This window comes from Nansenia antarctica, assembly GCF_963989245.1.
Source record: "Nansenia antarctica genome assembly, chromosome: 1".
In the NCBI taxonomy this organism is placed as follows: domain Eukaryota; kingdom Metazoa; phylum Chordata; class Actinopteri; order Argentiniformes; family Microstomatidae; genus Nansenia; species Nansenia antarctica.
The window spans coordinates 91,189,642-91,204,641 of NC_137674.1; the positions used below are offsets into that span (position 1 = coordinate 91,189,642).

At 47.2% G+C, this 15,000-nt stretch overlaps 1 protein-coding gene across 1 annotated transcript in view; it reads left to right on the forward strand.

Moving 5' to 3' along the window:
* The window catches only part of prdm5 (PR domain containing 5), a gene marked incomplete at both ends in the record, with an annotated part of 40,408 nt that overhangs the window by 14,926 nt on the left and 10,482 nt on the right, over window positions 1-15,000 (forward strand). Inside the window, 3 exons of the mRNA XM_080527162.1 lie at window positions 905-998; window positions 4,459-4,619; window positions 6,979-7,072. Coding sequence (XP_080383288.1) covers window positions 905-998; window positions 4,459-4,619; window positions 6,979-7,072 — 349 coding nt within the window. The remainder of the gene's footprint in view (window positions 1-904; window positions 999-4,458; window positions 4,620-6,978; window positions 7,073-15,000) is intronic.

Consider the following 15,000-nt stretch of genomic DNA (forward strand, 5'->3'; position numbering starts at 1 on the left):
GATGGATTCACTCTAAACATCAACGTTTTGTGGTCAGCCTACATTTCAGTCAACACACCCAGACACTGTTGAAGTCCTTGTCTTGGTTATCTAGGAACTAAGAAAGAGATTGAGCAATGAAGAGGGTTAGAGAGAGAAAGGGAGATATTCAGAGAGGGAAAGGGAAATATTTAGAGAGAGAAAGGGAGATTTAGAGAGAGTAAGGGAGATTTAGAGGGAGTAAGGGAGATTTAGAGAGAGAAAGGGAGATTTAGAGAGAGAAAGGGAGATATTTAAAGACAGTAAGGGAGATTTAGAGAGAGAAAGGGAGATATTTAAAGAGAGTAAGGGAGATTTAGAGAGAGTAAGGGAGATTTAGAGAGAGTAAGGGACATTTAGAGAGAGAAAGGGAGATATTTAAAGAGAGTAAGGGAGATTTAGAGAGAGTAAGGGAGATTTAGAGAGAGAAAGGGAGATTTAGAGAGAGAAAGGGAGATATTTAAAGAGAGTAGAGGGAGACATTTGGAGAGAGGGAGCTTTATAGAGAATAAGGGAGATTTAGAGAGAGAAAGGGAGACATTTGGAAAGAGTAAGGGGGATTTAGAGAGAGTAAGGGAGATCTTTGAACATCAAATACATATTTCCTCTATCGGATGAATATGATAGGCAGAGGAAGGTAGACAGTCCAAAGGTCAACTGAAAGGTATGTACAGTGTGAAGGTCAAGATGATTCGGTGACACAAATATATTTTGTATCAAAAAAGTATTCTATCAAAAAAGTATATACCTGTATAAGAAAAAAGTGTTTATTTATTCTGATATGGATGCTCTCTGTGGAGATCAGATGGAGAGGCAGGTAAAGACAGCTGTGGTTGTGTGTGTCCTTGCCGTGATGCTGTTGGCTGTTGACCCTCTTTCTCCACAGACTCACTCAGAGGAGAGGCCCTTCCAGTGTGAGGAGTGCAAGGCCCTGTTCCGAACACCTTTCTCTTTACAACGCCACCTACTCATTCACAACAGTAAGTGTGTGTGTGTGTGTGTGTGTGCGCATATAATGTATGCCTTAAGAGTGTTTGTGCAGAACTGTTGTCTGTGTGGTTGAAGACGCTATAAAAGTGATGACAGAACCTTTTGTAAAAGAAAAAAGTCAAATAAATAACCTGTCAAAAAAGACTAACTATTTAGAAACAATCATAATCGTGTCACGTGACCGCTTCTCCTCAGAAGATGGATACGCGATTTTACACGTTTTACACATTCTGTGTTTTGTACTTGGGTGAGTGTTGGCAGTGTTTTTTACGGATCCGATAGAAACCCAAGCGCAGACACAGACCAGAGACAGTTTAAAGTAAAAACCCTAATGGGGTGTATTTATTTAAGGGAGTAGGCAGATAGGATGGTCGTAAGGCAAGCGGGGGATCAGGCAGGAGGAGTAGTCGGCAGGCAGGCAGGGGCTTAGGCAGGAGGAGTAGTCGGCAGGCAGGCAGGGGTTAGGCAGGGGCAGTAGTCGGCAGGCAGGGGTTAGGCCGGTAGGGCAGGCAGGCAGGAGGGCAGGCAGGGCAGGCAGGCAGGAGGGCAGGTAGGGCAGGTAGGCAGGAGGGCAGGTAGCAGGAGTCCGGTAGGGTTTCTGGGGGTAAAGGCAAACAAGGGGTAAGTAGGAGGCAGGTACAGGCGGGGCAGTAAACAGGTAGGGGAGCTAGAAGCGTGTCTTTACTGGTTAGCTGAAGCTACGATCTGGCAGAGTAGTGAAGGCTGGACCGGGTCTTTATGCAGGGCTAACGATGTGATAATGAAGAACAGCCGGACAGCTGCACACCTGAAACCACTCCTGCCAATTAGAGAGAGAGAGAGAGGGAAAGAGAGAGAGAGAGGGAGAGGCACTGCCCGCTACCTTGAGGTAGAGGGCGTGACAGTGTTTCCCATACATTAACAAGACTGGCGGGCTGCCATAGTCTTATTTGTCCCGCTATAGTCTCATTACGAACCAAAAGTATTTTTTGTGGTATTTCTTTTTTTTAGAGCATTTTTCAGCGCTGTGCGCGGAAGGTGTTCGAGCAGGAACCAACCACTGTCACAAATTCATAATTTGAAATTGGTGGCTCCCTCAAAGCCCTACAATGTGATTTTCTAATCTCACAGTAAGACACCACTGTAAAATTGGATGCCGCCGAACCCTAGTGCGTGTGTCTAGTGTGCGTGTGTGAGTGCTTGTTTGATACCATTCCTTATTCCATCACATCCATTACAATGAGCCTATCCACCGATTTCTACCTCCACCAGGTCCCCCTGGTGTGAGAGATGCTGTGACATCAGACAGACAGACAGACAGACAGACAGACAGTTGGTCCTTGGCAGGATGCTCTCTCCCAGTCTAGACTGATGACACAGAGATTGCGAAGCTCGAGGCATTTCCTGCCCTGTGTGTCTCTGGAGACAGATCACTATTCTCACAAATCACTGGGATACTGGGCTGGGAGGCTGGGAGGCTAGGAGGCTATGAGGCTGCGAGGCTAGGAGAATGGGAGAATGGGAGGCTAGGAGAATGGGAGAATGGGAGGCTAGGAGAATGGGAGGCTAGGAGGCTGGGAGAATGGGAGGCTAGGAGGCTGGGAGAATGGGAGGCTGGGAGAATGGGAGGCTAGGAGGCTGGGAGAATGGGAGGCTAGGAGGCTGGGAGGATGGGAGGCTAGGAGGCTGGGAGAATGGGAGGCTAGGAGGCTGGGAGGCTAGGAGGCTGGGAGAATGGGAGGCTGGGAGAATGGGAGGCTGGGAGGTTAGGAGGCTGAGAGGCTGGGAGGTTAGGAGGTTAGGAGGCTGAGAGGCTGGGAGGTTAGGAGGCTGGGAGGTTAGGAGGCTGGGAGGTTAGGAGGTTAGGAGGCTGGGAGGCTGGGAGGCTGGGAGGTTAGGAGGCTGGGAGGTTAGGAGGTTAGGAGGCTGGGAGGTTAGGAGGCTGGGAGGCTGGGAGGCTGGGAGGCTAGGAGGCTGGGAGGCTAGGAGAATGGGAGGCTGGGAGTGTTACGGTATAACATATAAGGTGGGGTGTGTGTGTGTGTGTGTGCAGAGCATGTGTTCACTTGTATGTGCCCCCTCACCGTGAGAAAATGAAGAACAGCTGCTGCAGCGTTTTCACGTGAAATACAGTTGTTGTTTTAGCATCGCTGGAACATGGACTGCACCTTTAAGTAGAGTCAAATGTCACTTTATAGTAAGCCCCTCTCATGAGCCATATAAACACCTCAAGAATGACCCTCAGAGTGTGTGTCTGTGTGTGTGTGTGTGTGTGTGTGTGTGTGTGTGTGTGTGTGTGTGTGTGTGTGCGTGCCTGCCTGCCTGCCTGCCTGCCTGCCTGTCTGTGTCTGTCTGTCTGTTTGTGTCTGTGTATGCATGTGCGTGTCATCAAATCAAATCAAATGTTAATTGTCATTTACAAAATATACAAGACACAGTGTAATGAAATGCTTCAGGGTGAGCAACTCTTCAATGTGTCCAACCTGCATTACTGAATGAACAATACCCCGTTCACAACTCCTAATCACACATCATGTTGGACTGCCAGGTGAATGTTAGTGTTTGGAGATGACTGATACTAACATTGATGAAGTCAAGGTTTTAATTTGACAAGAACATTAGAATGGACACACTTTATGGTGCTGACCACCTTGTGCTCTCGTAACGGTAGACCGAACACACACTCGTAGCCAACGTTCCCCTGTGCCAAGCACACACACTCTCCAAACCACTCCATGGAAACGGAATGATCCCCTATCATGGAAAAAAGCCCTTCTCAACAATAGTCTCTGTTGTGTAGAGTCACTGAGTAGTAAAGGCGTGAAGAAATAACATCACGCTCTGTTAGCTGAACAGCTGAGGAGTTGTGATTTAGCTCAATGTCAATTAGTTGACTGGTGTGTGCGTGCGCGTGTGTGTGTGTGTGTGCATGTGTGTGCATGTGCGTGTGCTTATGCGTGTGTATTCATGTATGTGTGTCAGCTCATCAACTTCAGCCACGGTCAGGGCCAAAACGTGTGTGTGTGTGTGTTTTAAAACGTTTTAAATCCACTCAAAGTGCCTCTCTCATGCAATATGTGTTGCTATCGGGATTGCAAGCTCAAATCTACAGCAGGAGGGAAAATAAGCAGCAGAACATTCAAAAGAAGAACATTGTAGAGAATGGGAGAAGCAAAACTCCACACAATGTACTTTTGCCCACACAATAACAATAAGCCTGGCCAAAATTGTTCCCTCTCTGACTGTGAGTGATGGCTGTGCTACTAGAAGCAACAACAAAAGATCTATCACTTTTTCTCCTTCTTTCTCATTCTCGTCCTCCGTCAGCAATAAGAGCAAAGAAAGAAAGAAAAGAAGAAAGGGAGAGAGAGGGAACAAGAGAAAGAGGGTGAGAGAGAGAGGGAGAGGGGGAATAAAAATGAAGGAAAGTGGCTCTTTACCATGTGTGTCCTCTTTTGTCCCCCTCTGCAGGTGAGAGGACATTCAAGTGTGACCAGTGTGACGCCACGTTCAAGAGGAAGGACACGCTGAACGTCCATATCCAGGTGGTCCACGACGGTCACAAGAAGTACAAGTGTGACCTGTGTGAGAAGGCCTTTGTCACCCCCTCTGTTCTCAAGAGCCACAAGAAGGTGAGTTGGAGGAGCCACACACACACACACACACACACACACACACACACACACACACACACACACACACACACACACACACACACACATAGAGCCTGCAGTCCAGACATGCTCAGTCCTACCCAAGCTAAACCTGGGTCAAATAGTATTTCAAATCTTTTCAAATCTTTATTTGTGCTTGATAGAGTTTGCATGGCACACTGGCACAATGGAAAAGTCCCCATAAGCGCAAAACCCCCAGATCTGGCCCACACCATATTCACTTTTTCAAAAATGTTTCAGATCAACATCGAAACCCAATCATTCTTTTCAATCATCCATTTAAGTCGTACTCGCCATTGTTCTCTACCCAGCGCAGGAATCAGCTCTCTGTTGGCAGATTAGAGACGGCATCTGAGTCCATTAGCTCCACAGGGTTTCAAAGAGTGGAGCCGATCACTGCTGCAGATTATCAACCTGAATCTGACAACGTCCGGTGGGGTTACAGAATCAGATTGAAAGCAAACAGTTTCTTGGCACGTGGCAAAAGAAAGAAACGCTTGCCTTAAAGTGGGACAGGACAGTGTGTGTGTGTGTGTGTGTGTGTGTGTGTGTGTGTGTGTGTGTATGTCAGAGACTGGAGGCTGCTGATAGATCTGGCAGTGATCACAGACAGGTAGCTGAAATTGTAGACTGGAGGTCTGACTGTCTGCAGGGATCTGAGACACATACTGTACTAATAGGCAGCTCAGCTCCCTGTGTGTGCGTGTGCGCGTGCGTGTGTGTGTGTGTGTATTTGTGTGTGCATGCTTGTGTGCATGTGTGTGTGTGTGTGTGTGTGTGTGCATGTGTGTGTGCATGTGTGTGTGCATGTGTGCATACATGATTTTGTGTGTGTGTGTGTGTGTGTGTGAGTACGCCTGTGTCTGTGTTTGTGCTTGCGTGAATATTCTCTAAAGAGGACAGTCTTTATCCGCCATTTCCTATCCCACTGATGGCAGGAGAGGATGGGTCTTGTCATCCCCATCATGTGCCTTTGTTTCCGCATCCAGGTGCCTTTTGTGGTTGTGATGTTGACGTGTGTGTGTGTGTCATCTCTCTCTACACCGCCCACCCTTTGATATGAAAAGGAGTAGTAATAATGTGTTCCTCTGGCAGGGAACAGTTTAGACCCTGGGAAGATGGTTTCTTCATAGAGTGATCTTCTATTACAGCAGAAGCTTCCCCTTGTGTAATGAGAGGGACATGTGTGTATGTGTGTGTGCGTGTGCGTGTGTGTATTTCTGTGTCTGTGTGGTTTGTACCTCACTCTGCAGTACAGTATATGCAATCTTTCTCTGCACTATGCTGTGTGTGTGTGTGTGTGTGTGTGTGTGTGTGTGTGTGTGTGTGTGTGTGTGTGCGTGTGTGTGCGTGCGTGCGTGCGTTTATGTCTGTGTAATTTGATTTCTATATCAGTCACATATTAAAGGGATTGTTTAATGATTACGTCTCAAGCCCATAAATTCCAGAGTAACGTTTTGGAACATAGTGTTCCCCACAGGGGAGGAGTATGTAGGCTCCTTTTATGAAGGAGGAATACCACGGATGTTTCTGCCTGTCGTACAAACAACATACCAAACAACGGTATACAGAGGCATCTGGGAGACACGTGTGTGTGTGTGTGTGTGTGTGTGTGTGTGTGCATGAGGGGTTGCAGAGATGAGAGGCACTTCAGATGTTTGAGGGGTGAGGGCAGAGGGAGGAGGGGGAGGAAGAGGAGAAGGTGAAGTAGGAGGAGGGGGAGAAGGAGGAAGACAAGGTGGAGTAGGCAGAGGGGCAGTAGGAGGAGAGGCAGGAAGAGGAGGAGCGCAAAAGGAGAAATGCAGGCAGGGTACGTCAGATGGGGCTGGTCTCTCCACCCTGTCCCGTCCTTCATCCCTCTAATGACAGACCTGCTGCATCATCTGGCATCCACCAACACCACTGTCATATCAGCCTGGAGAGTCTCCATGTACCTTCACATCTACCAGCACAGTCAGAGTGGCCTCTCAGTAGAAGGCATAGTTCCTCCATAGACCAGGTTTTCTGTGACAAGTATCCCATGAATAACTGGCAACATAAATAGAATGTTGACAGATGAGTATTAATTAGGTGCTCAATAAATCTAAATGTTTACATCCTCATGAATATTCTATAACCGTTGAGCAAGCGTGATTTTGTGTAGGACTTGTGTCGTTAATAGCTAATCTTTGTCTATGCTAAACGTTACCACTGGATCACTGTTGTGTATTCTGTCATGAAGGAAGGATGGAAGACTGCCGATGTTACAAATGTCTCCTCTAAATATACGTTTTTTTTTTATTAACAATTGTATGTTTTTTCATCGTTTCCGTTCCAGACACACACAGGGGAGAAGGAGAAGATTTGTCCGTACTGCGGTCAGAAGTTCGCTAGCAATGGAACTTTAAGAGTCCACATCCGCAGCCACACAGGTCAGTGTCCCCCACCGGTCCTTCACGTTCACATTCGGATTAAACATTATTGTCCCACACTCAGGCAACAAAAGGTTGTTTGGTCACATTGAGCAACCATCGACTGTCATTGCTGAAAATGTCACTAATTTCCCTCTTAAAAAACAGACCCAAACTAAACTGCTTATAACATTAGAAAGATGATGATCAGATGCAAAAGCAGGATGCCATTTTGATAGGTAACACTTTGAAGTTTTGTGTGGATATGCTCAGATCATAGTTCAGAATAACATACTACCCATGACAAGAAGATAAAATCATCAATAATCCAATGAAGAAGAAATGAAAGCAGAAGGGTGGCAGACCCTGTTCACCCAGACCCTCAGAGCAGCAGTAGTCACAATCATGTTCATTAAACTGCCTTGAACATTCCTGTGTGTTTCCTTACCAACAGACTGGTGCACAGAGCTGGCATAGCCACACACACACACACACACACATACACACACACACACACACACACACACACACACACACACACACACACACACACACACACACACTACCCCCTTTTCTCTCTCCTCCCTCACTCTCTCTCCCTCCCGCCCTCTTGCACTCCATCTCCCTCTAGTTCTCCCTCCTTCTTTCTCTCTCCTCTGTGCTTCCTCTCTCCCCCCCCTGTCATTCTCTTCCCTCCCTATCTCTTGCCTTCTCTTCCACATTTCTATTTCCCTCTCCTCTATTTCCCTATTCCTCTCTCTCTCTCCCTCTCTCTACCACTTATTAGGTGGGCTTGCTTCATCAAGCAAACTCGTTTTGGTTTTGATACCTATTGATAACTTTTTAAACTTTACAAACTTGAAAGTGCACTTTTTAACATGGAGATCTATGATCCATCCATCATACCACCAACCAACCAACCTAACTCTGTAATTTTATCCGCTACCATAATAAGATTATCGTACTTTGTTTCATTTACCCAGCAAATCTGTCTATCTATAGAAACATCTTTAACCCTTTTCCACTAACAAAATAAGACTTGGCAAGCCCACAAAGTTTCTTCTGGAACTTCATTTCTCGTTTACTGCTTGTCTCTTTTCTCACTCCATCTTCAACACTATCTCTCACCCCTGTCCTTCTCTTCCCCTCCCTATCTCTCCACTTCTCTCTCCACTCATCTCCCTCCCTTTTTTCCCCCCAGTTTTTGTTTTCTTTCATTTCTTCTATCCTCCTGTTTTGGAGATGGAATCCTCCTCACACCCAGTCCACACTCTGCTTGTTGTTCCTGCCACAGATGCATCAGCTGATCCTCTCAGACTAAGTAGCTCCCACAAACACTGGCGGCTTCCTTTGCCCAATCCCCTAATCTCTGGAATGTGTTCATAGCTTTAGCACTCAACGATTTTTGATGGGCTTTTTTCTGCCATTAAATTCAATCCAAACCAAGGCACTGCTGTCGCATCCACAACAGCGCAACCAGCGCTATCACAGTCATCTCTTGAAAATATCTTGGAAATATCAAAAGAACAAATTGCTCTGCATGTAATTTGTCATGCCCATTGAACAAGGGGATCTCTAAATGATGCTCTTATGCCAACAGGATGGTTTGAACAATGAGGTTGGGATTTGTGTTAATTTCCAATCCTTTTGGTTTCCTTTTGGCCCTGCCTAGCTGGTTTCTGTCAGTGTATTAGTTGACACAGTTTCATCGCTGATTCAGTTCCCATCACACTCTATGGAGGTGGGTCCCATGATGGGCATTTAATCAGCTAGAAACTAAGTCAGTGAACTATCAACCTAGCTGGAAGGTTTTCCTAGGTACTGATGTATATGTGTGTGCGTGTGTGTGTGTGTGTGTGTGTGTGTGTGTGTGTGTGTGTGTGTGCGTACCAGTGGGCTCCGTTTGATTGTATTTATATAGAATAAACAAAGGAGCAGGCCGTGGGGGAATGCAGGGGGGAGGGGTGGGAGCAAAGAGGTGGACACCTCAAAGAAAGAAAGAAGGAAAGAGAGAAAGGCACTCCAAGAAAGCATCCAGCAGGATTGATCCTTGACCCCGACTGGCTGTAAATCTGTCCCCTCATTCTAAAGCCCACAGACTTTTGTTGTTGTTTTTTTCTGTTTAAAGAAAAATAAAGTTTTCGTCAAAGTGTGAGCCAACCCCCCCCCCCCACACACACCCGCCCCCTGCAAAACTACAAACCCTACAATGCTCATTTTGTTCTCTCACAATGGTGAGTTGGACATACAGGGTCCCTTCCATAGCAACTTTAAGTGTTAGAACAGCATAAAGCAGGGGAAAGCTTAAAGGTCCCATATTATGAAAAACGTTTTCAGTGCTTGTGCTGTTTATGGTGCTTTTATCTGCATGTCACTCTCAAACGCAAGGTCCTATCGCTACCATTCAAATGGTTTTGTATTCCTTTTTTTATGGGAAACACTGAGATATTTTTTAAAAAGTATTTGATTCCCCCGGGAACCCTGTGTTTTTTCGCCGCGCTGCCACAAAGCTGACCGCTGATGAGTGAAACAGAACCAGAGGCGTTTAGAGCATGCTGGAATTAAAATCAGTGTGGTATTTTCAGCAAAAAACTTCAATCACATGTTTTGGGGACCCCAGAGACCTACATTAACGGACAAAGAGCATAATAGGTTGCCTTTAACATAGCAGCATAGAATCGATGCTGTATCAACTGCAGCGGCCGTGGTACCAGAATGGGGTTTGAGGTCTCTGTTCTCCTTTACTGGTGATCCCTGACTTCCCTGGAGGAAGGAAGAGTGAATAGTTGGTTATTTAATGACAGGGAAAGGACACTTATTAGGTACTAGCAGTATTATCTTAGGATTTATTGGGCTGACTTCATGAGGCCGAGAGTTTTCCTTCCCTGTATGTCTCGGTCAGTGGCAGTCACCCACAAGGTGCTGCAGTCTTGTGCCTCTGGCTGCTGGACCTGTAAATAAACACTTTAAGATGGCCGCTCTTCCTGTCAGGAACATCCTAAAGGAAGTCCCCAGCTGAGCATCTCTGTAGGGTGGAAAGCAGAGTTGCTTTGTTTGTGTTCCCACCGAACAGGTCATCCATGGTTACCTGCTAAACATTGTAAAGTTTCCCTGGGAACTCAACCCCTCCCCCTCCCCCATATGTTAATACACTGACACTGCTCTTCATGGTAATAGATATGAAGGTATAACTGATTTATTCTAGTTCCTAAATACTAAACGTATGAGGTGGTTATGAGCAAGTAGTGTTTGATGATCACATGTATTTGAGAATGTTCTTGGCTAACGCGGGGTATGGTGGGGTTAAATGGTTGGTTCTAGACATGTTGCCAGGCAGACTAGAGCCTGGCCTCTCCTGAGGGAATCGTGCCAGTAACGATATCACTCATATATCAGTCATAGGCATCCTAGCAGCATCAATAATGATATCACTCATAGGCATCCTAGCAGCATCAAGCTTGCCAATCCAAAATCAATCAAACCCCCTCGTCTGAAATGGCTTTAGTGTCCCTCAAGGGAAATGTGTCTGACAGTTAAACAGCTGCTGCTCACACATCAATAAAACACAAAGAATAAACACACAACACGTTATATAAACACATATATAGGATGAGGTGGAGGAAAGAGGAGAAAAAAAGAAGAGTCATTACGGGTAAATACTGAGTCACTATGAGTAATAGTTATGATGGGTGTGTCCCAGACGTGTACACATGCAGATTACCATAGATCATAGGTCAGTATTATGAGTTATGATTTATGAGTTGTATACAGTGTGCCATGATGTTTTGGGGTATACTGGCAGTAGTGGGCTAGTGAAAGGAGATTATGCAAAAGGAAAAATCTTGACAGAATCTCGGTCAGTTGGGTATCATACTGACATCATCGTCAGATGTCATGCTGCTGCTCACAAGTAGTCACTGTTCTTTGTGTAAGATGTAAAAAAAAAAAAAACTGTTTGCTGGAATTCCTGGAAAGTACAGTATATATAATTGGCCCGCATTACGCATATTAAAAAGTGAAACCTGCAGTTATTGGTCAAAGACGCATCATTCGAGATGCATTTGGCGGGAGCATACACCACTTTGATATGGAAAATGGTGTGTTTCCAATAGTGTGTAATCTTTAGACATGTTGATACAGTGAACCAAGAGAGGTACCGTGGAAAGTCGTCCCAACAGCATGAGATATGATAAAACAAAATGATTGAGTCATTTCCCCCATGGTTGTACATGTGTGTGAAGATATGGTTCCATATGTTATTGTAGATACAGAGCAGGCAGGCCAAGCAGATGTCTGTGGTTTTCCTCTGAGCAGTGTGTGTGTGTGTATGTGTGTGTGTGTGTGTGTGTGTGTGTGTGTGTGTGTGTGTGTGTGTGTGTGTGTGTGCGTGCACGTGTGTGAAAGACAATGGGTAATTCTAAGGGACGTTTGCCCTGCTGGAGACTGGTGGAGAGCAGTGTCTTCACAGTTGTTCAGTATGCAGTAGTCTTTAGGCCACAACGTGGTTCAGATCAGCCCAGATAGAACATCTGGCCATACTCTGCAGACACTGGACTGCTTCTTAGTTTGAGGATCGGTTTGTCTGTGTTCTGGCCATCAACTGTGGACATGATGTCACACAAATCGCCGGGTGTACAGGAAGTCCACCTGCTCCTCGTCTGGCGCTGTCTGTCCAAGGACAGAACGGCCTTCCACAGCTTCCCAACACCTCACTGATAAGGTCACGATCCACTTCAGACAACCACCCCCAGAAAAACCTTCATCATCATCATCATCATGAGTGAGGGTATAGTAGGGCGCGGTCCGGAACTTTGAGGTTCCCCCTCACATGGGCCAGTTTAAGGGAAACGTTTGAGGAAGCAGAGAGATGTGCCGTGGGGTCCCAACCAGAATGAAAAGGTCAAGTTGTAAAGTTGTTGGGCGTTTCTAAAGGAGGGCTGATCAAAGGCAATCACTTATCGGCTAAAACAGATATTGATATCACATTACGTCGCTGGCCCCTGTCAGCATGCAGGGAGGGGGGGAGAGAGAGAGAGAGAGAGACAGAGAGAGAGAGGGAGACAGAGAGAGAGAGAGAGACAGAGCGAGACAGAGAGAGAGAGAGAGAGAGAGAGAGAGAGAGAGAGAGAGAGAGAGAGAGAGAGAGAGAGAGAGAGACGGAGAGAGAGGGGAGGCCGGGTAGGGCCTGTGTCTGGCTGGAGTGGAGGAAGCCAGGAGTTAATTTCTGACGGACAGCGCTAATGTCTTTCAGGCCAGGGCCCCGCAGCTACAGAGCCTTCTCCCTAACACGAAGGCTGGACGGCAGGCATGCGACGAGGCAGGCATACCATCTGCTTACCAGACACACACACACACACACACACACACACACACACACACACACACACGTTTGCTAGCACGGACACACACACACACACACACACACACACACACACACACACAGTCAGGAGTGCCAAGCGGATCAATTAGCAGACAAGGAGTGTGAGGCTCCACAGCAGGGGGTGGTGGGTGGTGGTGGTAGGGTGGTGGTAGGGTGGTGGTAGGGTGGTGGTAGGATGGTGGTAGGGTGGTGGTAGGGTGGTGGTGGTAGGATGGTGGTAGGGTGGTGGTGGGTGGTGGTAGGGTGGTGGTAGGTTGGTGGTAGGGTGGTGGTAAGATGGTGGTAGGGTGGTGGTAGGATGGTGGTAGGGTGGTGGTAGGGTGGTGGTGGTAGGGTGGTGGTCGGCTGGTGGTGGGTGGTGGTAGGGTGGTGGTAGGTTGGTGGTAGGGTGGTGGTAAGATGGTGGTAGGGTGGTGGTAGGATGGTGGTAGGGTGGTGGTAGGGTGGTGGTAGGGTGGTGGTAGGATGGTGGTAGGGTGGTGGTAGGATGGTGGTAGGATGGTGGTAGGGTGGTGGTGGGTGGTGGTAGGATGGTGGTAGGGTGGTGGGTGGTGGTAGGGTGGTGGTAGGGTGGTGGGTGGTGGTGGTAGGGTGGTGGTGTATGTGTGTGTGGGGGGGGGGGGACACACCCAGGGTCACAGAGAGACGGTGTCCTGTTTCAGCGCATGCTAAATCAGTTACCACCCCCCCCCCCCCCCCCAACACACACACACACACACACACACACACTCTTTAAGCCCAGGCTCAGCACACCAGCCACCCTGCCATAATCCCCCCCAAAGTATCTCACTCAATCTAGATAATAAGTGGACGGTTTCCAGTTACAGCGCCAAGTGTCGGGCCTGAGAGGCCAGAGCGCCGCTCGGGTGAACCGTCACCCACCTTGAGGGAATCACTCCTAAAAAAAGTATGGCATGTGTTCTGTTCCACGTCCGTGTCCATGTTGTGTTTTTTTCGCATCCTGTAGATAGATTCGCTCTTGATTCACATTGAGTATGTGGGGTATATACATATGTACGACAGCTGCGTCTGCTTTTTTAGGCGAGTCGTGCCAACAAAGTGAAGGGGCAAACGTAGAGAGATACCGTAGAGAGAGAAAAACAAAACATCATTTCGCCAGGACGTTGTTCGGTAAAAACGTGAAAGCGGCCACGTTCGTCCACCATTACCGACTTTAACGATAGTAGGGACTACAGTACGTAGAGCCGTGCTGTGTGTGTGCTATGCAGAGTGCGGTGTCTGTCTGTAACCGTCTCAGCTTACACACTAGCCCTGCTCTCCTACCGGGTAGGGCACTGCTCTCCAAGCCGCGGAGCACACTGCCACACCACGCCTGGACTGTAGAAGCACACTGCCACACCACGCCTGGACTGTAGAAGCACACTTAATGCCTTCTGCAGGGCTCCCCCGGGCTAGCACTGGCCCTCAACCTGATACCACACATGGCTACACAAGAGAGACACATCCTCTCTCTCCCTCTCTCTCTTTCTCTCTCCTCGTCTCAATGCACATCTGGGATTCACATTTCGCTGTTTGTCAACAAAGGCCCTCCTAGAGGCTGAAATTGAGCAGAAGGGGATTTTTTTACTTGGTATTTTGAGCTCTCTCTCTCTCTCGCCCGCCCCTCCACACATGTTTGCGATGTGATCATTCTGTGCATTTGGCTGCCTGTCGGTGTTAACCCTTGCCTAGCCAGCTTGGAGGGGGTTGTATAGTTGTATAATTGTACATAAAACTGGAAACAAACCCATGAAAGTTGACCGGAGGAGTAGAGTAGACCGGACACTCACATAATGTCTGTAGATGTCTGTCGCTGGCTAGAATCTGGTTATTGAACATGATCTCGGCTAATGTAGGGATTTGAACCCTCACTCAACCACCACGTCATGGCATACAGTAGGACGACATTGAAGTGTCCTTTGCCTGAAGCTGCTGTCACTCACAGGTACTATGGTAAGTTACACTCGTGGAAAAAAAAGGGGTTTCAAAAGGGTTATTCGTCCCTGTGGGAGAACCCTTTTGGGTTCCGTGTAGAACCCTTTTGGGTTCCGTGTAGAACCATTTTGGGTTCCGTGTAGAACTCTCTCCCAGGGACAGCCGAAGAACAGGCACCATGTTTGTGGTGGGTGATGATTGTCTCCTGATGAACTTTCTCTGGGTGGTTATCTCTGATTCAATAAGTATATTTTCCATGTTAATTCCCAGGGAAACACAGCTAATTAACCTTATTACTGACAGGGGTAAAAACATATCCCCTCATCAATTTCTCAGCTTATCTAATTAAAACGACTCGCTTTCCTGTTCAACAATTAGTCACTAAAGAGAGATTACACTATTACACAACGGATGAGAAATTAGATTGTTGTACCGTGAGGACAAGCATATGCACACACACAAATGTACGCTTATGCATACACGCACCTATGCACATGCACATGCACACACACACACACACACACACACACACACACACACACACACGCGTACACACACGCACACACACCAATTTCTGTCTCTTAAGGCAATGTGTTTTATTGCTTTTCCACATCTCCCTCTGGAACTGTTCTAT